This window comes from Calidris pugnax, unplaced genomic scaffold (genome assembly GCF_001431845.1).
Source record: "Calidris pugnax isolate Ruff unplaced genomic scaffold, ASM143184v1 scaffold24, whole genome shotgun sequence".
NCBI lineage: Eukaryota > Metazoa > Chordata > Aves > Charadriiformes > Scolopacidae > Calidris > Calidris pugnax.
Window position 1 is genome coordinate 32,715,515 of NW_015090922.1, and position 26,049 is coordinate 32,741,563.

The window sequence follows — 26,049 nt, forward strand, 5'->3', positions numbered from 1 at the left end:
AAGCTTTGGGCAATTAATTTCGCTAATGATGACTGAAAATGTAGTCGACTTGTTCCTAGCTGTTTTCCGTTTTCGGTCACTAGTTGAGGCCAGTAGGGGACCTAAATTGAAAGGATTTCTGAAGTGTTTCAACAACTGGCCTGGTTTTGATTTTCCCTGAGGTGAAGGAGGATTTGTGGTGCTTTCAGGCCTGCCTGAAGCCAGGAGAGCTCTGAGATGTCTCATCTTTCCAGCACAGACGTTCATATGACACAGATATGCTCTGAGAAGGGAATATGTTTCACTTGGCAAAGAGCAACCCCTCACATTAGAGCTTTGCATAGTGCAGAAGTTTTGCGGTAGCTTTGACAGGAAGCAAACGTGTCCCTTAATCCCTCTTTTCTGTTTTGACAGACAGCTCTCATTAGTCTCATTAGTCCTGTCTTCCACCCAGCTCAGGACATGGGTTGTTCGAGGAGAGCCACTGCTTTTAGGGTTTTCTTTTTCCATCTCCATGGAGATAGAGCTCTCCAAGCTTGTTGGCTTTACTGGCTCACTTCAACTTCCCATGCCCCGGCCCAGAGATACTTTGCTAAATAAAGGTTTGATTCACAAGTCTTGTGGTCAGGCTTATAGTTACAAGCAAAACAAATACAAAGCCTGCTCCTTGCTTGGGCTTGATAATGGGATAAGCAAATAGGAAGGTGAAAGCTATATGATAGTCACTAGGAGACTGCTGAGAAACCACTCTCCAGTTTCTAAGTACAGCTGTGTTTTAAACAGCCCTTGCTGTCCTACCAATTCTTGTATCATTTCTTACAGTTAGGTTTTGGGAACAGAACTGGTGCCAATACAGGGTGATTTTGAGGTGTTTAACAGTGATTTTCCTGTTTCCCCACCCCTTCTCTGTCCCCCTATTGCTTCATCAACTAAGGGGTGTGCAGACAGTTATACCATTAATAGCTATTCTTGGCTCTACACACTTTGCCAGCCATCCACCTTGTCTTTGATTTGGGGATGGATGCTTTTCATCCAGTCTGAGCTATTGGCTTTGCTCTGGGTGATTGATACACCCCTGTCAAATGTAGAATGCGTCAGTTGTAGCAGGGCATATGACTGTTACACCTGACAAGTTAACAGAATGAGATATATGGTGTACATGTAACAGACCTGGTTCCAGGTGTTGTGTCCAAACTGCTTTCTGGTCTATAATTGTGCAGTTTTTAGAGGAGCATGAGGACCTGAGGAATTGTTGTGTTTGGTTTTCCTACAGGTTTGTTCTGTTCTTCATGTAATTGTGTTGTACTGTTGTACATAAATGCTAATTTTACATGCATATTGATAAAATAATTTGTAGCACTGAATTTGCAATTTTCAAACAAATGAAACTCCTTTTTTCTCAATATACCGTGGAAAAGTTCTGTTCCTTCTTTCCATGCAGTCTTCTTATTTCCCTTCTTTCCCCTGTCCCTCCCCTTGCTCTACCAAGATGTGCAACTGGATGGTTTATGTTCAGCATCTCAGCTTCATTACAGCCCTTTCTTTGCCATGCCCTGTTGAGCTGACTGGTGCTTTTCAACATGTTACTGATTCGTTGCTTTGCATGTACTTCATACATTCATGTATTTCTTGTTCTTTATTCCAGAGATGGTGATGTTGCTGGAATGGTGGTCAGGCACCAATTGCACCCTCTACACTGACCCAGAAAGTTACAAGAAGTATGGGAAGGAGAATGCCATCGTAATCCTTAATCACAACTTTGAAATTGACTTTCTCTGTGGTTGGAACTTTTGTGAAAGATTTGGGGTCTTGGGGGTGAGTTTTGTTTAGCATTTAAACTTTCTCTTCTTGGATTTGGAAAAAAAAAAAACAACAAATTCTTTGGTTTTGAAAGTTAACAGATCTGTGCCTGAATTTCACTCAGCCACTGTCCAGGCTTAAAGAGGTGAACCTGAACAACAAATTCTTTGGTTTTGAAAGTTAACAGATCTGTGCCTGAATTTCACTCAGCCACTGTCCAGGCTTAAAGAGGTGAACCTGAAGAAATGCGTTACAGGGTTGCTTATGCATTCACAGAGATTTTAAAAGAATTGCAGTTGAAGCTGATGAAGGAGATAGAGATTTTTTTTTTTTTTTTTTTTTTAAACCTGTGGAGTTTACTGCAGTTGTTTCTCTCTGTGTACTTGCACAGACGTAATAGGTGACTATTACGGTTCGTTGAGCTGCAGAAAGATGAGCTGTTCTGTGATTCTTTCCCAGCAAATTGTAGAATTTGTTTGCTTTCTCCAGTGTAGTCTTACAAATCCACAGCTAGTGTTTGAATGATGTGGTCTCTGTCTCTCAGAATGAAAGAGCTGCCATCTCAAGTAAAAGCAGTAACCAGGTTATAGCTAGTAAGAGATGGGGGAGGAATGAATTATCCATAGTTGAATACACTATTACATTAGGCTAGGAGTACACAAGCATTTGTTTTCAGGGTTGTTTCTTTGTTTCCCCTCTCAACTCATGGGGATGATTCAAGCTCATTTCCTAAGCCAGCTTGACTTTTTGGTGGTGGTGGTGTGGTTTAACCCCAGATGGCAACCAGGACCACTCAGCCATTCACTCACACCCCCCTGCCCTGAGTAGGACAGGGAGAAAAGGGAGAAAAAGGAAAAAGACAAAAGGATTGAGATAAAGATAGTTTAATAGAACATTAAAGGAAAAGGAAAAAAAATAATATGATGTTGTTGAAAGAATATCCATCAGTTGCTCACCGCCCAATGATGGGTTGCTGAGGCTGTCCTGAGCAACGATCGCATATCCCTGCCCCCCAGCCATCCCCATATTTATACTGAGCATGGTGTCTGTGGTATGGAATATTACGGCCAACCCCCATTTTTATACTGAGCATGGTGTCTGTGGTATGGAATATTCCTTTGGCCAGCTTGTCCTATCTCAGCTTGCCCCCTCTCAGCTTCTATGGGAAACTGAAAAAGTCCTTGACTTAATATAGTCTTTACTTAGCAAAAACTAAAATAGTGTGTGTTATCAACATTATTCTCATACCAAATCCAAAACACAGTAGCTACTAGGAAGGAAATTAACTCTGTCCCAGCTGAAACCAGGACAGGTGGTGATGACATTCTCTGTCTACAAAGGATTTAGACAAGAGTTCTTCCCTCCTAAGAAAGCAGACTAAAACCTCATTTTGGCAGTCTTCTGCAGCATCATCTTCTAACTTTGCTACTGGCCACTGTCAAAACTCCTGACCTTAGATTGTGTGACTTTTTATGGCCTTTCCTTTGGACTTTTTGCATTTTCTGGACATTTAGACACCACTTCAGTCAAATTTCAAATTATAATAATGACAGTCTGCTTAAAATAATGAAAAGGGGCCATAAAACTGCAGGAAAATAAACGTGAGGGTTGCAGGCCTTGCATATTACCCAAATGGCTGTTGGCTCTGGTTACTGAGGAGCAATTCTACCATCATGTCTAGGAGTTGAGCACAGAGCTGGATAGCATGAGACAGCAAGAGATGTAGGGAAACCCGTTCCTGGCAGGCAGATGTATGTGCCAAAACCCTTCTCCTTTCTATGTGCTCATTATACAGTGGTGCTTTAGTATAGTCTGTCTAATTTTGTAAGCCTAATGGCTACAGTTCTGTAAATAAAACTGCATTTTAGAGGGTCAGGTGCTGCTTCTAAAAGCACCATTGTAGAAAATTAAAGGATTATTTTTGTACAAACTAATAGGGGCCTACAAGGTCAAAAATCTCTTGTTTTACATTGGTGCTGTGTGGTTGAATTCAATCTTCATTGGCTTTAATAATTTTTTGTAGCTTTTCAAGGTAATCAGGATTATGTTTCAGTTTTTTAATATTGTTCCCTATGTATAAGAAAACCACTACATAGAAGTGTTAACTGTTGAACAACGACTGTGCTACACTAACTTACAATATTTTTTCCTTTTTTTTATAAGATTATTACAGTTACTACTTAGTTCGTATTTTTACTAAACTTAGGGTTTTTTTAGGAACTATTATATGCTGGGAGTTCTTTCTTTATTTATTTAAAAAAACCCCAACTATTTCAGTCTGGAGTAATGTACTGTGATTGTACTTCCCAGAAACTGTTCCAGGAAGAAAGAGTTCCCATGTGCTCTCATTTGCATAGCTATCTTTGCACAGCACAGCAGTGTATTTCCCTGTTGGGGCAACTGGACAAGGTTGATCTTAAGTCATATTAAAAAAAAAATTAATTGAAAAAGACACACATACAGTCAGTTAGCTGTTTGGATTGCTGGTATTGGCATACTGGTACTTGGCTGGGGGCAGTGCCGAAGTGGATGATTGTGTAGGGATTGGGGATGCAGCTTGGTTTGACTTTGTGCTGCCTTCCACGACTTTGCAGTGTGCAAAGCTTCAGGGTTTGGTGTGGCAGCACATCTGGAATGTAAGAACCATTATGCTGACAACCATTATGTTTGGGAAAAGAAGTTACAAGAAAAAGGCAAGCATCCAGAGAGATTTCTAAGTGCTGCTCCAGCCTTCATTTTGTGACTCCTTTGTGAGCCATAGGAGTTTTATATTTCATGCTATTTAATTTTTTACTCCATGAAGTTTCTATGCAAACTTTAGGTAGCTACCAACATCTTACTAAGCTGATTTTGTGTCCACTGCTGCTGAAAAGGAAATCTTGCACGTGCCATCCTCTCTTCTGCATCTGTTCTAGTACTTGTCTGCCCTGTTTTGGCATGTTTCAGACACCCCTTCTCTCTCTCCTGCCTTAACTAATCCACTGAAAAAAGGGGAGATGCCTGGGGAGGGGAAAGAGGGAGAAACTGAAGACGATTTAGGGCCTAAGGTGTTGGGACTGACTGTGCTTGACTGGAGCAGGCAGAGGGAACAGCTTTGTTGTGACATCCAGCTGTACCCTGCGGCCCTGGCAGACAATGGCAGTGCTCTTAACAGTGTCACAACCTTGTGTCCAGACTCTCAGTATTTTACAGCTTGAACTTGTATTAAATGAAGCCATTAAATGCTGTAATTTTTTGCTTGGTTTTGCTCATTTAAAAGCAAAATTAAATTTAATTAAGCCTGTCTTTCCTCTTCTGGCCCCAAAAGAAAAAGTCTTTCCCTTTTTGTTTTTAACCATGATAAGAGAACTGCCCCTCCTGGTTTTAGTTGCAACATTCAGTCTGTGCATTGTTCTGCTCATTCTTTTGTCTCTCTTCTCCTGTACTGGCTTTCTCCTTTCTCCTTATAGCCAAATTGCTATAGTCCCAACAGGTTTATAATGCTCAATCAAGAGAACTGCCCCTCCTGGTTTTAGTTGCAACATTCAGTCTGTGCATTGTTCTGCTCATTCTTTTGTCTCTCTTCTCCTGTACTGGCTTTCTCCTTTCTCCTTATAGCCAAATTGCTATAGTCCCAACAGGTTTATAATGCTCAATCAATGTGGTTTTGTTTTTATCAATGTGGTTTTAGGGTTTTTTGCTGTTTGAGGGTGGTGGAGTGGGAGTGGAATAGTCTCTTGCCTCTTGTTGTTAGGTTTGTGAACCTGAGTTCTCTTCTAATGACTCAGTTCTTGGACTGCATAAGGTTCTCTGCTTTCATGAAGGCTTTTAATTGGCTGTGGAAGAAAAATCTAGCAAAAAGAACCAAAGAAAGTGCTGAGAATTTGAGAAGTGTGTGTGGAAGAGGGGCAAAACAAAAAGAAGGCAATTCTAACATTTAATGTTAGAAATAAGGACATAAGCATGTTCTGAGGAGGGAAGTGTCATCCAGGACTTACAGCAAAAGCACATTAGTACACTCCGTGCCAGGATTCACTGTACCCTTCTGCTTCATTGCTTGATCTGACCAAGCAGTGATAAAACAGCTTTTTTAGTAGTTTTAGTTGCTCTTTTTCTAAGATGAAGACATTTATATTAGCAAAAACTGCCTGCTCCAGGGTTTAGCACCAAGCTAAACTTGCTGGTTATCTGTTCATCTTCTGGTGTCTGGAGTTTCAAGTTATTAATTCTGGTGATCTTTCTACCTTGGCAAAATGTAACCATTATTCTAAGTGGCTTATTATATTGGCATCAAAATATATGCATTTCTTAAAGAGGTCATAGTCGTTTATTCCTTGGCAAGGCAGACATGACAAAACATTATGAAAAACTAGTTGTTAACTATCTTGCTTTGAGTTTATCCTAAAGACTTGCTAAGCACATATAATAATTTTTAACCCTAACTATCTGTTCCATATGCTAGGAAACCCAAATTTTATTTAAAAGCTCTTTATTTTGAAGCTTGCTGTGGGAAAAACTGAGCATGACCTTAAATATACGTGTGAGAAGAAACTTTTGCTAGGGTACTGTATGGGACTGACGGGTGTGTGAATGCAGTAGTTCATTGTACATTTTAATGTATTAATAGAAGTTATGTAATTGCTCATGTAGACAGCCAAAACTGCAGTATTATTTGTTTTTCACATGGCATCTTAGCATATGCGCTGAGATACTGCTGTGTTACCTTTGCAGCATAGAAGTTTTATTCAATATGAAACATTAGAAATTCGGAAACTAACCAAATTTCTGGAACTGTGGCTTTGAGGGCCTAAAGAAATGTATCTTTCCATCTTGATGTCCCAGAGAGTATAATATGAAGGAGTGCTATATTTCAAAAATAGAGCAAATGGAATCATCAAAAGTATGTCAATGCTGAGGGCAGCCTGGAGAGTAAAAAACTTAGAAGGCAAGTTCTTGCTGCTAACAGTCTGCAGCTGTGATGAATTTGTTTTGAAACTGTAGAACAAATTTTGTTAGGCATCCTCAGCTTGCAGGTTGATTGCTCTTTGTTGCATTCTGTGATCAAGATGTGTTGAATAACTGAAGCTGGACAATATAAATCAAGATTTTCATTCTCTGACAGCATGGCTGTGCAAATGCATCTAAAGTAAGCTTGTAAATTTTTTTTTTTTTGTGATGTTAGTGCAGTCATTCACAAAGGGAGAACTTCATACGTATTTCCATCTGAACAAACTCGGCCAAAAGAAATTAACCTAAATTAAAATGCTGTTACTGTAGACAAGTTGTCCCCATTCAGTAGTAATTTCATTAGACATCTGTTGGAATTACACAGTTCTGAGCACTGAAAATGTTTTATTTCCTTCAAGAAGACATCTTACATGGAATAAATCAGCATTCTAAATGAAATTTATTCTGTTAAACAACCTGAATTTGAAGCTGAGGTGACCCAAGCACTTTTTTAAAGGAGAAGTTAGTGACTGAAGTCAACTAGAGCTGCATTTTTCCTCTCAGGTATTTACAGAGGAGCTGTGCATGGGTAGATGGCTGAGACAGAACAGATTGTAGCTCTAGTTATTGTAAGAGAGATGGTAGCTTCTGAGGGGAGGCCTAATGTATTCCTCCCACATGAGAGCAGTCTTGCCTGTGTAATGAACTGAAGGGTTTCCTTTCTCTAATTAGTTCTGTGTCATTAGCCTTCCTTTGACTCCTAGGATAGATGGGGTGCACAAGACAGCATAAGGTAATTTAGTTTCTTTTTATGTGCATCTAAGGAGTCGTACGCTCACGTGTCTGAAGGACCGCTTTTAAATTTTAAAAATGCATTAGCACAGAAAATGAATAAGAACATGCCCTGGGGAAGAATTCAAGCTTCTGTTCTGCTTCTGTGGTTACACCTGTACTACGTGACACCTTAGTTTACAAAATCAATTCTTTGTTTCACTGGGGGAAAAAACAATGGTGGCCACTTCTCTCTTGCCCCTTTTTTAACTCATACACATTTAAAAATTTGCAAAACATTAGAAAATAACTGTGGTAAAATGGTTACTCAGCTTGCTTTGTGGACTAGGATTTCTGTGTTTTAAAGTCTAGGCAGGAGGACTCTTAAATTGTCTTTTCTGACTCTGCTCTGGAGGCCATGGTTCCTGGATCCTTCGAAATGGAATTGTCTCCTGTTGTTTCTGCTCTGCTTCCGTGTAACAGTTGCTAGTGAGGCTACGTGATGTGCACTTGCCTTCCAGTCTTATGAGGTTTTAGATAGCTTAATTATTCATGGTATTTTCCTTCTCAAGGAAGGAGAGCAGATGAGAGAAATGAGCTGAGATAAAGAATTAGGTCAAGTTTCTTCCCCTAGCAACCAAATGAACAACAGTAACCAAAAAAAGTAAAAGCAAATAATTTCTGATGGTAATTTCTACCAGTAAATAATTCCTACTAATCAAATCCAATGTCCTGGAAGCCATCTGCAGAGTACTTTGATGGGATAGCTTATAAAGATATCATAGATAGAAACTGGAATGTAATTGCTCCATCTCTCCTTTAAGAAAGTGTCACTGTTTTTCAGGAAATGATGAAGCACAAACACACACACACACACGTCGTCTTGCATGCAGATACCTGAGGTTACATTTTACTATGCTGGTCAATATGAATCAATGTATTATTGTCTAACAGAGAACTTGTAAGTGGTGTAACTCTGTTCTACTTGCTTTGCTTCTTTCTTGCAGAGTTCCAAAGTACTTGCAAAGAAGGAGCTCTCCTACATGCCTATCATTGGCTGGATGTGGTATTTCCTAGAGATAGTCTTCTGCAAGCGTAAGTGGGAGGAAGATCGGAAAACAGTCATGCAGAAGTTGCTGAATCTCCGGGACTACCCTGAAAACTTTTGGGTGAGTGATGGCTAACAAGTGGAGTCTGAGGTGCTGTCCCTCCCTTTGGGGAAGGGACAAAGGGCATACACAGTATGTGACAGTCGCCAGGTTGCTCCCAAGAAATATGGTTCATTATCTTCCTGGCAGTATCAAGAGAATGTTCTTTAAGAATGGAATTCCCTCTTGAATTTCCCATGTAATAGTTAGCCTTGTCTGGTTTTCTTCCTCTGTAGTATGGAGCCCTAAAGGTGTTATTGCAAAAATACCTCCACTGTTATCCATTCAGTAAACATTGTGGTCCTCTGGGCAGGAGCTGCAGAGGGGTAGATGCAGAGGTTCATGGCAGGGTAACAGATGCATGTGACGATGCTGTATTGAAACATTGGCTGTATTACAGGGAGAGGATTGGTGTCGCTTTCAGTAACAGGAAAGTGTTACTTTTTGCATCACTGTCATTTTGTAGTATTGTACCTGCCTAGCACTTCCTAGTCTGGGAATGAAAAGCCTTTGAATTTTGTTTCTTCTCAGTTATCAGAAAAATCTTAGTTCTTATGAGCTGGTGGTGGCAAGAGAGGGATTCAGTTAAGCTTCACAAAGGCCTGCAGAAACTATTGCTAAAGAAGTGGTTTCCTAGTGAAGATGTAGATGCTGTATCTCTCATTGTCTGAAATAAAACTTTTTTTTTTTTTTTTAACCTTGTGTCCAGACTCTCAGTATTTTACAGCTTGAAATTGTATTAAATGAAGCCATTAAATGCTGTAATTTTTTGCTTGGTTTTGCTCATTTAAAAGCAAAATTTAATTTCATTAAGCCTGTCTTTCCTCTTCTGACCCCAAAAGAAAAAATCTTTCCCTTTTTGTTTTTAACCATGATAAGAAAACTGCCCCCCCTGGTTTTAATTGCAACATTCAGTCTGTGCATTGTTCTGCTCCTCCTTTTGTCTCTCTTCTCCTCTACTGACTTTCTCCTTATAGCCAAATTGCCATAGTCCCAACAGGTTTATAATGCTCAATCAATGTGGTTTTGTTTTTATCAATGTGGTTTTAGGGTTTTTTGCTGTTTGAGGGTGGTGGAGTGGGAGTGGAATAGTCTCTTGCCTCTTGTTGTTAGGTTTGTGAACCTGAGTTCTCTTCTAATGACTCAGTTCTTGGACTGCATGAGGTTCTCTGCTTTCACGAAGGCTTTTAATTGGCTGTGGAAGAAAAATCTAGCAAAAAGAACCAAAGAAAGTGCTGAGAATTTGAGAAGTGTGTGTGGAAGAGGGGCAAAACAAAAAGAAGGCAATTCTAACATTTAATGTTAGAAATAAGGACATAAGCATGTTCTGAGGAGGGAAGTGTCATCCAGGACTTACAGCAAAAGCACATTAGTACACTCCGTGCCAGGATTCACTGTACCCTTCTGCTTCATTGCTTGATCTGACCAAGCAGTGATAAAACAGCTTTTTTAGTAGTTTTAGTTGCTCTTTTTCTAAGATGAAGACATTTATATTAGCAAAAATTGCCTGCTCCAAGGTTTAGCACCAAGCTAAACTTGCTGGTTATCTGTTCATCTTCTGGTGTCTGGAGTTTCAAGTTATTAATTCTGGTGATCTTTCTACCTTGGCAAAATGTAACCATTATTCTAAGTGGCTTATTATATTGGCATCAAAATATGTGCATTTCCTAAAGAGGTCATAGTTGTTTATTCCTTGGCAAGGCAGACATGACAAAACATTATGAAAAACTAGTTGTTAACTATCTTGCTTTGAGTTTATCCTAAAGACTTGCTAAGCACATATAATAATTTTTAACCCTAACTATCTGTTCCATATGCTAGGAAACCCAAATTTTATTTAAAAGCTCTTTATTTTGAAGCTTGCTGTGGGAAAAACTGAGCATGACCTTAAATATAGGTGTGAGAAGAAACTTTTGCTAGGGTACTGTATGGGACTGACGGGTGTGTGAATGCAGTAGTTCATTGTACATTTTAATGTATTAATAGAAGTTATGTAATTGCTCATGTAGACAGCCAAAACTGCAGTATTATTTGTTTTTCACATAGTATCTTAGCATATGCGCTGAGATACTGCTGTGTTACCTTTGCAGCATAGAAGTTTTATTCAATATGAAACATTAGAAATTCGGAAACTAACCAAATTTCTGGAACTGTGGCTTTGAGGGCCTAAAGAAATGTATCTTTCCATCTTGATGTCCCAGAGAGTATAATATGAAGGAGTGCTATATTTCAAAAATAGAGCAAATGGAATCATCAAAAGTATGTCAATGCTGAGGGCAGCCTGGAGAGTAAAAAACTTAGAAGGCAAGTTCTTGCTGCTAACAGTCTGCAGCTGTGATGAATTTGTTTTGAAACTGTAGAACAAATTTTGTTAGGCATCCTCAGCTTGCAGGTTGATTGCTCTTTGTTGCATTCTGTGATCAAGATGTGTTGAATAACTGAAGCTGGACAATATAAATCAAGATTTTCATTCTCTGACAGCATGGCTGTGCAAATGCATCTAAAGTAAGCTTGTAAATTTTTTTTTTTTTGTGATGTTAGTGCAGTCATTCACAAAGGGAGAACTTCATACGTATTTCCATCTGAACAAACTCGGCCAAAAGAAATTAACCTAAATTAAAATGCTGTTACTGTAGACAAGTTGTCCCCATTCAGTAGTAATTTCATTAGACATCTGTTGGAATTACACAGTTCTGAGCACTGAAAATGTTTTATTTCCTTCAAGAAGACATCTTACATGGAATAAATCAGCATTCTAAATGAAATTTATTCTGTTAAACAACCTGAATTTGAAGCTGAGGTGACCCAAGCACTTTTTTAAAGGAGAAGTTAGTGACTGAAGTCAACTAGAGCTGCATTTTTCCTCTCAGGTATTTACAGAGGAGCTGTGCATGGGTAGATGGCTGAGACAGAACAGATTGTAGCTCTAGTTATTGTAAGAGAGATGGTAGCTTCTGAGGGGAGGCCTAATGTATTCCTCCCACATGAGAGCAGTCTTGCCTGTGTAATGAACTGAAGGGTTTCCTTTCTCTAATTAGTTCTGTGTCATTAGCCTTCCTTTGACTCCTAGGATAGATGGGGTGCACAAGACAGCATAAGGTAATTTAGTTTCTTTTTATGTGCATCTAAGGAGTCGTACGCTCACGTGTCTGAAGGACCGCTTTTAAATTTTAAAAATGCATTAGCACAGAAAATGAATAAGAACATGCCCTGGGGAAGAATTCAAGCTTCTGTTCTGCTTCTGTGGTTACACCTGTACTACGTGACACCTTAGTTTACAAAATCAATTCTTTGTTTCACTGGGGGAAAAAACAATGGTGGCCACTTCTCTCTTGCCCCTTTTTTAACTCATACACATTTAAAAATTTGCAAAACATTAGAAAATAACTGTGGTAAAATGGTTACTCAGCTTGCTTTGTGGACTAGGATTTCTGTGTTTTAAAGTCTAGGCAGGAGGACTCTTAAATTGTCTTTTCTGACTCTGCTCTGGAGGCCATGGTTCCTGGATCCTTCGAAATGGAATTGTCTCCTGTTGTTTCTGCTCTGCTTCCGTGTAACAGTTGCTAGTGAGGCTACGTGATGTGCACTTGCCTTCCAGTCTTATGAGGTTTTAGATAGCTTAATTATTCATGGTATTTTCCTTCTCAAGGAAGGAGAGCAGATGAGAGAAATGAGCTGAGATAAAGAATTAGGTCAAGTTTCTTCCCCTAGCAACCAAATGAACAACAGTAACCAAAAAAAGTAAAAGCAAATAATTTCTGATGGTAATTTCTACCAGTAAATAATTCCTACTAATCAAATCCAATGTCCTGGAAGCCATCTGCAGAGTACTTTGATGGGATAGCTTATAAAGATATCATAGATAGAAACTGGAATGTAATTGCTCCATCTCTCCTTTAAGAAAGTGTCACTGTTTTTCAGGAAATGATGAAGCACAAACACACACACACACACGTCGTCTTGCATGCAGATACCTGAGGTTACATTTTACTATGCTGGTCAATATGAATCAATGTATTATTGTCTAACAGAGAACTTGTAAGTGGTGTAACTCTGTTCTACTTGCTTTGCTTCTTTCTTGCAGAGTTCCAAAGTACTTGCAAAGAAGGAGCTCTCCTACATGCCTATCATTGGCTGGATGTGGTATTTCCTAGAGATAGTCTTCTGCAAGCGTAAGTGGGAGGAAGATCGGAAAACAGTCATGCAGAAGTTGCTGAATCTCCGGGACTACCCTGAAAACTTTTGGGTGAGTGATGGCTAACAAGTGGAGTCTGAGGTGCTGTCCCTCCCTTTGGGGAAGGGACAAAGGGCATACACAGTATGTGACAGTCGCCAGGTTGCTCCCAAGAAATATGGTTCATTATCTTCCTGGCAGTATCAAGAGAATGTTCTTTAAGAATGGAATTCCCTCTTGAATTTCCCATGTAATAGTTAGCCTTGTCTGGTTTTCTTCCTCTGTAGTATGGAGCCCTAAAGGTGTTATTGCAAAAATACCTCCACTGTTATCCATTCAGTAAACATTGTGGTCCTCTGGGCAGGAGCTGCAGAGGGGTAGATGCAGAGGTTCATGGCAGGGTAACAGATGCATGTGACGATGCTGTATTGAAACATTGGCTGTATTACAGGGAGAGGATTGGTGTCGCTTTCAGTAACAGGAAAGTGTTACTTTTTGCATCACTGTCATTTTTTAGTATTGTACCTGCCTAGCACTTCCTAGTCTGGGAATGAAAAGCCTTTGAATTTTGTTTCTTCTCAGTTATCAGAAAAATCCTAGTTCTTATGAGCTGGTGGTGGCAAGAGAGGGATTCAGTTAAGCTTCACAAAGGCCTGCAGAAACTATTGCTAAAGAAGTGGTTTCGTAGTGAAGATGTAGATGCTGTATCTCTCATTGTCTGAAATAAAACTTTTTTTTTTTTTTTAAAATTGTCATTGATTTAAATGAGGGCTAAGCAATCGAAACTGAGCTCTGTGCTTGCATAAGTTTTAAAAGAGTTCCAAGCAGGAGGCTGTCTGGCAAAGGGACAATTCTTGGTTTCTATTTCTAATCTCTCTCACAGGGATTTGCCAGTGCTCTGTGACTCAAGGTGTTGAATGCCTTTCTGTGCACCTAGGCAGTTCAGCACTAATCGGTGAGCAGAAACTGCCACCATCCTTTATATAGTGCTGTAGAGTACTGCCTGTACTGAGAGTTACAGTTGTTGGTGTACACCTGGGGTTATTGCAGTGTGCAGTTTTAATTTGCCCTTGTGTGGGGACATAATGTCAAAAGGCACAGGAATAGCACCTTGGAATATGGAAAGACAGAGCATGCTAAGTGGGCTAGGTGGATTTTCTTATCAATTTCTGTATGTTTCATCTAGCTGCTTAACAGTATGCATGTGAGACGTGAGTAAAAGTGCTCTTAGATGAGCTGGAATTGAAGCTGGCTTCTTGGCTGGTTTTCTTCAGTCTCTCTGTTGGCTAAATCTTTGCTGTGCATTATGGAGTCTTAGCTTGTGCAATTTGGCAGTGCTCTCTGATGTGTTAGTTTGCATTGAGGCTTGGCAGAAAGCAGATGGGCAAGTGGTTAAGTCTCCAAAGATCTGTCTGCTCTCCCCTGTCTGCCAGTGGCAAAATTGTAAATTGTCTGTGTCTGAGCACTTCCATTGTATAGTTCATAAAGAGGTGATGCTTTCAGTTGTCCTGCATTTACTGCCCTGTCTGTTACCAGCTCAGTCATTGGCATCAAAGTTACTGTCTGCAGTTTGGTGGTCCTCGTGCCATAGTGAAAGCAAGTGGGTCAGACCGAGGGGAAGCAATCCGGGCACTGAGGCGTTTCTTAGAACTGTGTTTGGTTGAGACATTTAACAAGTTTTAGATACCAAGACACTCAAGCACCTCACCATCGGTGAGAGATGTGCAACAGGAGTTGTGTTTTGAGTGTTTTCTGATATCTCTGTAGAAGTGGAGTGACTGGTTTAGAGAAAGCAAGTAATTCAGACACCAAGCAGCAGAGCAGATGTTCAAGCCCAAAGACCAGAGCTCAAACCAGAGGATGGCAAATTGGATGGGTGGGGGAAATTGAGAGAGTTTTGATTTGGTTGGTTTTGTTTGTTTGCTTTTTAACTCCAGGGCAATTAAATTGTCTAAATATGCATGTTGCTACTCCTGTCCTTGCTAGCAGTGTTCATTTGGGCTGTGTGGCTGGGAATCAGAGGTGCCTCTGGTCAGACAGATGCAGAAGACCTGAGCTGCTTTCTAACTGTAGTTTTTTTTTCTTTTTCTTGGTTTTAGTTTCTGATTCATTGTGAGGGCACAAGGTTCACAGAACAGAAGCACCAGATTAGCATGCAGGTGGCTGAAGCCAAAGGCCTCCCCAAGCTCAAGTACCACCTACTGCCACGAACGAAAGGATTTGCTGTCACTGTGCAATGTTTGAGAAATGTAGGTAAGGAAAGTCACAAGGAACAATTCTAAATGGTTATTTCGTGTAACTGCTGTCACTTTGCCATGCTCTTCTTTTCCCTGTAGCATGTGTCCTCACAGAAAAGCCCTGGGATCCTTTCTGACCTTTCTTCCACTAGCCTGTGAAAATTAAAGATTAGGTTTTACAAACAAAGTCTTGGGGCAGCTTGGTAATTTTTTTGTTGTTGTTGTTTTGCTATTTTTTTCTGTTACTGAGTCTGTATCGGGAGGATCTCAAGTTTCATGTTGTGTACCTATTGCCAAGGGATAATGTTTCTTAGTATTTACTGAGCAATACTATTCCAAATGAAGCAAATACATCACTATAGAATCTGAGGCAGTGTGTCTTAATTATATTCTTGTGGTAAATTTCTGCCTCAACACCATTTTTCAATTAAAAAAATATTCTGCTTTAATCTTCTGTGTAGATGTACTCTTTAGAGTTTCATAGTTACCTTTGTGGAGCTGAGGAATGGGAGTATACCTTGACTGAAGATACATGTAGGAGAAATTTATAAAAAAATTATTTCTACATTACAGAACATGAGTAAGTTTTTCTTTGTTAATGTTGTTCTGAACTCCCCACCCCCAAGTTATTTCTGGTTACTTGCATTTGCCGACTTTAAAATGCTATTGGTACATGCCTTTGAAGTGATTTTCTTTGACTAAAACAATCCATCCAAGTCTTCTGCTGTGTACTTCATGGGCCAAGGAAAGACAGTGCTAAGTAGACGTAGCTCTACAGTATCTTCAAGGTTTGGTAGGTTTGTGTGCTGTTAGAGGGCTGATAAATAAGAAAGACAAAGTGGTTAGTGGCTTAGAAGAAAATGTTCTAGCTTGGCTGAAATTAATGTCAAAGCTTCTTTTGTCTTTGAAGACGTGTTTTCATGTGGCATATCTGGGATAGCTGCTGTAAAAAAAGCTTTGCAGTCAGCTGTCTTGCTCTCTGTCATGTTTCTTCTACATATCCTCTTACAAGTCAGGTAGATGATATCACTGTTGTAGCTTGTCAGGCATCCACGACTTCCCGCTCCCAAAACGGATAGCAGAGCTTGGATCTTTTCTGATATGCGAAGAGATAATTTATGTGCCCTTAAAGACACAGTTTAACCTGCCCTTCTGAATAAGGGCAACTGCTTTGCTGAGGGCAGGGGGGAAACAGGCTTGAGGTGTTGAAAAAGAGCTGAGTCAAAACTGTGTGACCTCTAATGCCCTGAGCTGGCAATCAGGGACAGGTTATTTTGGTGGTGATTTTGTTCTTTTTACTACTTTGTGTAAAGCAAGCAAAACATGGTATGATTATGGACAAGTAGCTGATTTGTGGGAGAAGGTTTCAAAAGGAAACAATTTTAGGGAATCCAGTGACATTTATAAAACGTTTTGGGCATTGACGCGATACGTTACAGTAACACTTCTTAGCATCTTAAACACTTGAAATACTTTCAGAAAAAGAAGACTGAGATTGCTGGATTATTTATATATTTAGGGAAATGTATGTTACTACCTCAATCCAGAAGCTGTGACTTGCTAGATCAAACAGGGTAAGGCTACTAAGAAGGTAATGTTTTCCTGGGAGGCTCCAAGGAGAAGCACAGACAGCCATAAATTGTTATAGGTGTTTTTTTTTAAACTCTATAGATTAAAAACATAACTAACAAACCTCTGAGGGAAACAGCTGATGGCCCCAGACTGGTGTTGCAAATTCGTCTGGTTATGTTGCTTTACTTGCCTTGTTGCTTTTTGCAATGAGAGGGAGATAGTAAGAGTTCCTGTCTGGGTTACGGTATGTTTCTCTCCTATAGAGACAAGGGGTATGTGTGAAGAGCATTGGAAAGGCTTTTGTAAACAACATCTTTAAAAATTGTAGAGCTCCTTGTAACATCAATATGTACAGGTAACAAGGAAGTCCATACATGTTTTTTGAATAGAGAACATGATGGAAGTCTGTTTTGTCAGTCCATAATCGAGAAATTTAAGTTCTATCTAGAAACTATTCTTGCATGAATACCAGTAGGATTTGGCCACTTATCTGTGTTAACCTTCACTGACATTTGGTACCCATGTTACAAGCAGTAACATGTTGTAGGTGTCGATATATGCAGAGGCTATATGCTGTAGTCATTTGGCACTTTTTTCTTTTGAATATTTACATTGTTCACTGTGAACTGCCCAAGTCTCACTGTTACACTCTGCCCTATAATGTAGCCCAGCAAGTGACTGTATCCCTCTATTACAGCCTCAGATCACTTGTTCCAGACACCACCACTGTGACTGCTGAATTGCTGCTCAGTCTGCAGAAGCAGCAATGGCAACATGCAGATGTTCATAACTTCAGTTCAGTGAAATCTCTAATGGTCTACAGGAGTGACTCTTGCAGACTGACCTGTCTCTCTTGGGGTACGTTTCACAGCCATTTCAGTGGCCGTGTCTGCAGCGGGGGTATCCCTGCACGTCTCTGAAAGTGGTGCTGAGCCCATTTTGGGGCCTGCCACTTAGGTTAATGCACTTTCTGGAGTGCCCTGCTAAGGGAGATAGCAGCAGCGAAGGCAAGCTAAATGTTTGGATCCAGTTCCAAGCTAGATGTGACAGAGGTCAGCGTGTCATTTTCCTGTATTCGTTGTTCCTCCTTTCTGACAAGGGTGTGATTCAACCTCTCTGAGGCTGTAGGATGGATGGATGCTGGTTGCTGTGACTGGAGAGGTAATTTACCCACAATAGCAGTGGTCACAGTTGGACCTTTTTGAAATTTTGTATTAACTCTTAATGCTACCTGGTGCAGCAGTTCTGTGTCTGTTGGAAGCAGGCATTGGTGACATCAGTCTGGCAAGTCCATCTGTTTTTAAAACTCCTTATGAAGCTAAGTTTTTCATGTGCATACGTGGGAAACTGCCTTCATGCCAGTAGGTGCCATATCTGTCAGCATAAGCAGATATATTTGGGTAAAAATATCTCTCACACAAAATAACAAAGAGTCTTGCCTCCTAACTCATATCCTTCATAAGTGATAATAGAATTATTTTCTTTCCAGCGACTTACTTTCACAAATTGAGATCTCTGCACACAGTTTGATTATTAAATGAGTGCTTTTAATATTTTTTGAACTTGTTCTGATATTTTTAATCAGCGGCCATCTCTGCCAGTTTGGTAGTACATATGCAGTCCCCAGGAACTTCATTTTCGACAGGCTGTTTGCTGTCTTAATAAATTGCTGTTAGATTGTAGGGGTTGCTACCTGTACTGTTCATGGAAGGAAATGAAAATACAGGTCTGTTTCTAAAACACTTTTCCATTACTTACAGTAAAAAAAAAAAAAAGTCATAGATATTTCAAAAGTTATATTTAACTGTCACTTTTATTACCTGGGTATATATCAGGCAGTTTCTTTCAGCTGTTTTTATTTAGTTCAGCCTTTCATTTAAAAATGTACCTCATGATGGATTGTAGATTACTTCAAGTTATCAACCTTTTCCCCTGATTGTGCATGCTGGGAACTACTGTCCTACAGGGAACGCATAAGAATAAATTCCAGGGTGATGTTCTCATGGAGTTCAGTATGACAGTGTTTGGGGGTTTTGCAATGACTTTTTTTGCCCATAAGCTGCACTTCAGTCCTGAAGTTTTTTAAGTGTTTAGTGAGGCTCCTGGTCATCCTTCTGAGCAAGCAAACAAGTTTGAGAGGATGAGTGATTTTTCACCAAGATGAACAATGAGATATTAAATTAAAGGATTGTGTCAAGGTGGCTGCCATACCAACAGTTCAGTGAATTCCACTGTCTCTTCCCTCCCTTTGTCAGTCTTCGCTTCAGATCATTGTGTGCTAGTATGAAGCTCTGTGTAGGCATATTCATTGCCTATAGGTTGATTTGTCAGATGATCATTCCAGCATAATCCTCCCTGTCCACAAAATAATGCATGAAATTCAGGAGGACAGTTGAAGTAAGAAAAATCCTCACTAGATATGTAATCTGAAGATTTCTTAGGTCAAAATTAAGAAATTAAATCTTAAATTCTGAAGTACATAGCTCTCTGTCAGAATACTGTACAAGAAACCAAAAGTTCAAGATACAAAATAACCTCTGCTGGGCAGAGATGAGAAAACAAAACAGAAAAACTAGCCTTTTTTTGTCAGAAAATAGCAATTAAGCTGAAAAAAAATGTGGTTTCAGTTATGATCTGTTCTGAACCTTTGAAAAGGCTTCCAAATATTGTAGTTGTTTTTTAATGAAAAAGATGTTTTAAGATAACTTCTTTGAGAAAATACTTAATTTCACAAATGAAGCAAAACTTCTCAAATGCTGAATAAATTAGGCTGAGAGTGAGCCAGTTGCAATGTTTTCAAGATACTGTGGAGTTATTTTTTTACTCGGTTTAGCATGTGAAATTTCTGGACCCTTCAGCTTTTGTATGAGAAAATCATGAGATGTCCAGTTCTAATTATGTAATTACGAAATACACATTTAATGGAAAACAATTTCAGTGTGTCACGCAGAATTCTAGTACCGCTTTGGCTGTGGGAGCTTTCTGGCAAATTTTAGTTCTGAGCAGTCTTTTTGTTCAACACTTCTACTGTTGCTCTTTTCCTGAACTTTCAAAATAGAAAAGCTTAAGCCTTCAGTTATTTTATATCTGGATGTAACAGAGGTCTGTTTACTCCTGCATATGCTATCATTGGCTTGGATTTGGCCCTGCTTTGCACCAAAAGGTTTCAGTGTGGTACTAAAAAGGGCTGGACTGAATATCAAACGACAGAGCTGTTAAAAACTGAAATGGGGTGGTTTTTCCCTGGAGAGGAGGAGGATGCTGTGTATGGCTGTCAGCACATAAAGATGTTCTGACCAACTCTGCAGAACTTTTTTTGCAACAGGGGAAGCATCTTCCAGTGTGTCTGAGCAAGGACTCAGTTCGTATCAAAACTCAAATGTAGCCATCTTCCAAAAGATGAAAGAACAAGAACATCATACTTTTCTTTATTGCGTACCTGGTATCATTAGAATAATATAATGCTATTAAAGAATAAACTAAGAAGCTTACCCTGTGTAAACCAAATTGAGCTTGTCTTCCCTCAATTACATTGGATTAGTAAATTAGAGTAGATTAGTAAAATCCTTCTACACTAAGAAGCTTAAAAATGGAGGTAGATAATTTATTTAAAAAAAAAAAAAAGAGTTATTTCCTACTTATGTTGTATAGGGAGAATAGTGTGCTTGGAATAGATTTTGGCTTATGTGTTGTAGCTTTGAGTTTGGACTCAAAAAGCAGCTGCAGAAGGAATAGAGTTGTTAATGAGGGATGCAGTCTGCAGGCAGCGACAGGGTTTTGGCCTCTGTTTTCAGGATTTCCTTGCAGCACTGAAGCCAGGCTGTTCTGTTCACTGCTATGAATTCTGCTTTGCCATAACAAATGTTGTGGTGAGTTTCTGGGGGCTGAATGTTGTGGCCAAGCCATATTTATCTCTTGTAGCTACACAGGCTTCAAAAATAAAAGCAAATCTGTTCTGTGTAGTAAAAGGCTTCCTTAGGTGGATCGAGAGCTCTCACGATGAAGACTCATCACAGAGTTCGTTATTGCAGAAATCCAGAGCAGAAACCTAAAATACAGCAAGCTACACACGAAGTGCATGTTACCAACTTACGTGACAAAAAAAGAGTTTTGTTGCTGACATTGATCTAAGAATTTGTACCACAATGCACCCTTGGTTTCAGTGTCAGGAAAATTCATTGCTGTCTGGTTAATTTTCTGACATCAGGAAAATAGTGTCCCTAAGGATGTGTTCCAAGAAACTCTTTTGAAACATTTTATGTGGTTTAATCAGTAAATACTTTTTTCTGTGGAAACTGCTTGTTAATGCTGCCTTAGTTTAGCTGCGAATGACCTTCACAAATACTTTTACTGTTACCGTGCAATCCTGAACTGCAGACACAGTGTTTTCTTGAGGCTGAAAGTTTGGTTGTGGTTCTGCTCTGTAGAACTTGGATTTATATCCCTCACAGCTGCACATCTTCACAGTGCAGCAGTGCAGCTCGCACAGGACATGGTCTGTTATTCTGTCTCTGCCCTCACTTACCAAGTGCCTCAGTTATCAAATAATGGAAATGATGGGGAGGTTGTTTTGAACCTCAGTGACTCATAGTTGCATTAAGCCCTCTTGGTATAGAATGTGTCTCCCACACACTTTTCCCATTCTTAGTCAAACTGTGTATATTGTTCATTGTTCATAAAGTGTGTATCTGCCTGGTTATTTACCCAGAAGAGGGGGAGAGCTGTGTCATTCGCAGTGAGATGAGAAAGCTAAAAGTTTTTCAATCATTTGACTCCTACCACGTCCTAGGTATATTAACTGTCAGAAACTGTAACTGTGTTCCCTGTGCTCAACATCCTGCACCTGATGGGGAAGGGGAGAAGGGTGGAGAGCAAACCCTTCCCTTCTACTGGTGCTGTTCCTGAATGGGTGGCTGGTTATTTGGCTTCTTAAAACGGACATATTTAATATTCCATTGTCATCTTTACCTTGGTGACAGCTCAAACTATGGTGCTATTGCTGATGACTTCATATTTAAATATGGTCCTTGTCTGAGAGAATTGCTTCCATTCTGTTACTACAGTAATCACATAACCTGTTTCTCTTCTTGTAGTTTCTGCAGTCTATGATTCTACCCTCAATTTTAGAAATAATGAGAATCCAACATTGCTGGGAGTTCTAAATGGAAAGAAATACCATGCAGATTTATATGTAAGGCAAGTAATCCATATTTTAATTATTTTTTGGCATACAGAAATGTGTACATGCAGTCACAATTGCAAAAGTAAGGATATATTTTCAAGGAGATGACGGATAGCAAATCTCTACCAACCTGGCTTCACAGAACTGCAGATAAGAACTTTTATGGGATGGGAAGGGTTTTTTGTAAAGTTCTCTGACTGTAAGTATGTGAGGACTCTATAAAGGTCTACAGGATTTTTTTATTTTTATTTTTTTATTCATTTGTGTGTCAGTCCAGCAACAACAGTGGGACCTCTTTTCATCCACTTCGCCAGAATATCAAACTACTACCAAGCGTTCAGATGGAGTGATTTTTACACCTGTCTCTGGCACAGTCACCCCCACTCAGGTGGAGGGCAGGCCCAGGACTGTTCCCATCTCTGGTGTAGTTGATGTATTTAACTGCTGCTCCTTTCCTACCAAGAAGGGAAAAAAGAGTTATCTGGATTCTGTATCTTTAATGTTTCTATAAGTGATGAATACCCCAATGATTTCTCATAATCTTAATGAGAATGGGCCAATTCCAAGGCCCTTATTGCTAGGCCAGGTTCCACCAGCAGCACCTGCACTTGCAGGCACTCAGCATATGTGATGGTTTAGGGTTGGAGCACAGGAGCCTAGAAGTGATCCCACAAGTGATCATGAATTCATCATAACCCCTTTATAGCTATAATTGGCCGGTCCAATTGGTTTATCTTGGGTCCCGACATGAAGTGGAGTAGGGTGACTTTTTTCTTCCTATGGCCCTTTTTTTGCCTGTTTGAAAAAATATTTTCTTCAGAACTGATTTTGCCCAAGAATCAAAAACTTTCTCTTCATTCCTTATGGATGCAACATGCGTTTGCATTCCCACTTGGCTCTCATGGGTAGCTCAGCCTGGTGGCCTTGTGTTTGGTGTAGGTGGCCTGGCTGGCTAGTGTTCATAGAGGAGCAGCTAGCCCTACCTGTGTGGGCTGTTCCTCCAGCAGTGTAGAGGTGTACATCTTGCTATGTCTTCAGTAGTTTGTAAAATTTGGATGGCCTTGGTTGTCTCTGCTGAAATTGTGTTGACTTCTAACGTTTGTCATCCTACGATCTTCCTTAAATAAAGGAACAAAGCATTAGTGTCTCACCTCTTAATGTATTAACTGCAAACAGGAGTGTCCTGACTGCGAAAAGTGCTCTCTCCTGTGCTGAATGAGTTTAATTTGATGGTGCTCTTAGTAGAAATTAATTAAAATATGTGCTATATTGAAAAATGTAAAATTATTAAATATTGCTATTAGCGTAAAGGAAGATTACAAGGGGATTATTTTTTTCTGTCACAGGATTATTGACCAAAATGTGATGCTAGCATAAAGGAAGCTTACAAGGGGATTATTTTTTTCCTGTCACAGGATTATTGACCAAAATGTGATGAAAACTTTGTTTTGTCAAGAGAGGGTTTTTCAGTGAGAGGAGCCGTTTTGCTGGAAATGATCCATCCAAGTTGCACGTAACAAGATGAAACCTTTGTTTTGTCGAGAGAGGGTTTTTCAGTGAGAGGAGCCGTTTTGCTGGAAATGATCCATCCAAGTTGCACGTAACAAGCATTGTAGGAATTGGAAATGTTACCTGAGAAATACTAGAGTGCTTTACCCTAGGTATAAGGAGAATAGTTTGTTTTTTTTCTCTCTAATGCCTAGCTGGTTAAATTATCTATCCAAGCTGCACGTAACAAGCATTATAGGAATTGGAAATGTTACCTGAGTAATAAGTACTAGAGTGCTTTACCCTAGGTACAAGGAGAATAGTTTGGTTTTTTCTCTCTAATGCCTAGCTGGTTAAATACACCCTTGAACTCTCTAGGTGGGGTAAGAAATTAATTCACTCAAAACCTTTGTTGGAAACCGAAAATTGCAAACCTTTATCTAGAAAATGGCTCTAGTGAGCTCAAATGTAATGCATTACTATTTCAGAAATCTGAATTTCTGATACAGCTAAAAACTGAAGGTGGCTCTAGAAGCAAACTATACTTTGCTGATCTGGGAGCTGTTACCACAAATTAAAAAAAGATGGAAAATGTAGTGAGTCTCCTGTCAAGCGGATAATCTGTGTATAATGAAAGTGCTGTTCATGCAAACCGAAGTATTTAATATTCTTCAATTTCTCTTGTTTACCATTGGCAGGCGGATTCCACTAGAGGAAGTCCCAGAAGATGAGCAGGAATGTTCTAACTGGCTCCACAAATTGTATCAAGAAAAGGTTGGTTTGTTCATTTTTCAGAGTAAGTGTTCCGTTTCTCTGGACACAAACTGGTCTTGAGCTGTCAGTCATGATTGCCTTTATGTTGAACTTCAAGAGCAACAGGAAGAAAACTTAAGCAAGCCTTGATACAGCAGTTTTAAAAATCTTCTTTAGAAAGTTGCATAAGGATAGAAAAACCACAACTGCCTCCTGGTTGGTAGAAGTTGCCCTTAAAGGCACTTCCTAAATCAGGAAGTAATTCGTGGGCTAAATAAGATATGTTTCGCTTCAGTGTATTAAAATTTTTGTCCCTTGTTTTACCCTGTCTTTTTTACCAAGGCAAAGATCCAACATTAATAGGGCAGGCTGATAAATTGCTTTCGCACTGTGTGCATAGAAGGCGTGCATTTAAGATTCCTAATTACATAGGATGGAGGCAGAATAATAATGGCTGTATGTTTGTTGATGCCCACTGATTTTTTTTTTGTTTCTTTCCAAGTACTCATATGTGTCCTTCAGACTTTCAGAAGCTGTTTCTCATGAGTTTTGTTTTTATGACCATAGGAGGTAAGGGCTGAGGGATGCGCTCTTTGAATACACATAGCACTCCCGTTTCAGTCAGTGGGAGTCATAGGTATGCAAGGCACGAGCACCTGGCAGCTCAGTTTGCTTCAATAAATTGATCCAAGTTATGTATTCAGACTGGAATAATGCAGTGTTTTGGATTTAGAAGTGATAGAATATAGCTACGCTCTGTTTTCTTCTCACTGGGGCGCAAAATTCTGCTGTGCCATTTGCTGTACTCCAGCCAGAATATCATGTTAGCATTTCTGGTTTGACTGTGTTCGAGTCTTTCTCGGCTTCAAACCGTGACTGCTTCTGGTTTAATTCATTGCCTGTCTAAGCAGCTTCCTTACAGGGATGTGTAAAGTAAATGTGTTGAGAGTTCAGTTATAGATGTGCTATAACTGTGCTTTGCCTCTCATCTCCCTTCTTATAAGTTGTACCACGAACACCGAATTCAGACACAACCTCTAACACCTTTCTGCAGAAAGGCATTATTTTACGCTGGGCCCGTGCCCTCTCTACAGGCATATAAATGCAAATGGTCCTTTTGCTGAACATTGCAAAAGTCCGCTTTCTGCTACTGTGACTTTATCTCGAGGCCTGTTTCATGTTCCTAAGAACTGTTTAGACATTTGCAAGACAAAAACATAAATCAGACGAGAACGTGATTGTTTTCCTGAATCCCTTATTATGTGGGTTGCAGTAAATCATTTCACGTTTTTTCTGTTATTCCCTCTTTGGCAAACACTCAGTTATTTCTAGTGCAAACAGAGCGTACATCTATCCTGCTTTCTTCATAACAACTTGGTTTGCTGGTTGGTTAAATCCATAGTTTCCCATTTTGAGTATAGGAGGGAGGAATGTATGTTCAGATTTCCTTTCAATTAAAACCCTTCTGGTTATGTGGCATTTTTTTGGTTGGTTGGTGTTTGGTTTTTTTGGTTTGGTGCTGGCGTTGGATTTTTGCTGAAGGTTCCTCTTCCATCAGCTGTTTTACATCAGTGAAACTTACCTCACTGAGGTCATTCCTGGTTTACACAAGCCTGTGTCTCTCTGAAGTCAGACTGGAAGAATACAGAGCAGGGACAACTTCTTCCAAAGTTCTGAGACAGTGAAAGCCCACCTGCAGGGTAAAAACTCAGGGTTTCACCTTTCTGCTATGCATCTTTAAAAAGATAAGTGGCTCTGAAGTCAGATAAGAAGCAGCATCACCACCTAGGTGTTGTTTCCAAAAATGAATTCTGTTTCAGGTTAATGTCTTCAGAGCCAGCAAATATTTATGATGAAATGTAACAAATCTGTATTCAAAGGGCAGTAATTCATCACAAGACATGCACTCATGCCCTGCTTTGTATATTTTGGCTATAGGACTTCACTTTCTGTTTCAAAGTAAGACAAGGTACGCATGACACTGAGAAACAGAGCCCCTGTTTTATCTTTCGTTATGGT

General features: G+C 39.7%; 1 protein-coding gene across 1 annotated transcript in view; it reads left to right on the forward strand.

Moving 5' to 3' along the window:
* Positions 1-26,049, forward strand: part of AGPAT4 (1-acylglycerol-3-phosphate O-acyltransferase 4) — a 75,500-nt gene that overhangs the window by 39,955 nt on the left and 9,496 nt on the right. Inside the window, exons 3-7 of the mRNA XM_014951100.1 lie at positions 1,625-1,794; positions 8,484-8,645; positions 14,898-15,051; positions 21,701-21,803; positions 23,976-24,051. Of these exons, the coding sequence (XP_014806586.1) occupies positions 1,625-1,794; positions 8,484-8,645; positions 14,898-15,051; positions 21,701-21,803; positions 23,976-24,051 (665 nt within the window). The remainder of the gene's footprint in view (positions 1-1,624; positions 1,795-8,483; positions 8,646-14,897; positions 15,052-21,700; positions 21,804-23,975; positions 24,052-26,049) is intronic.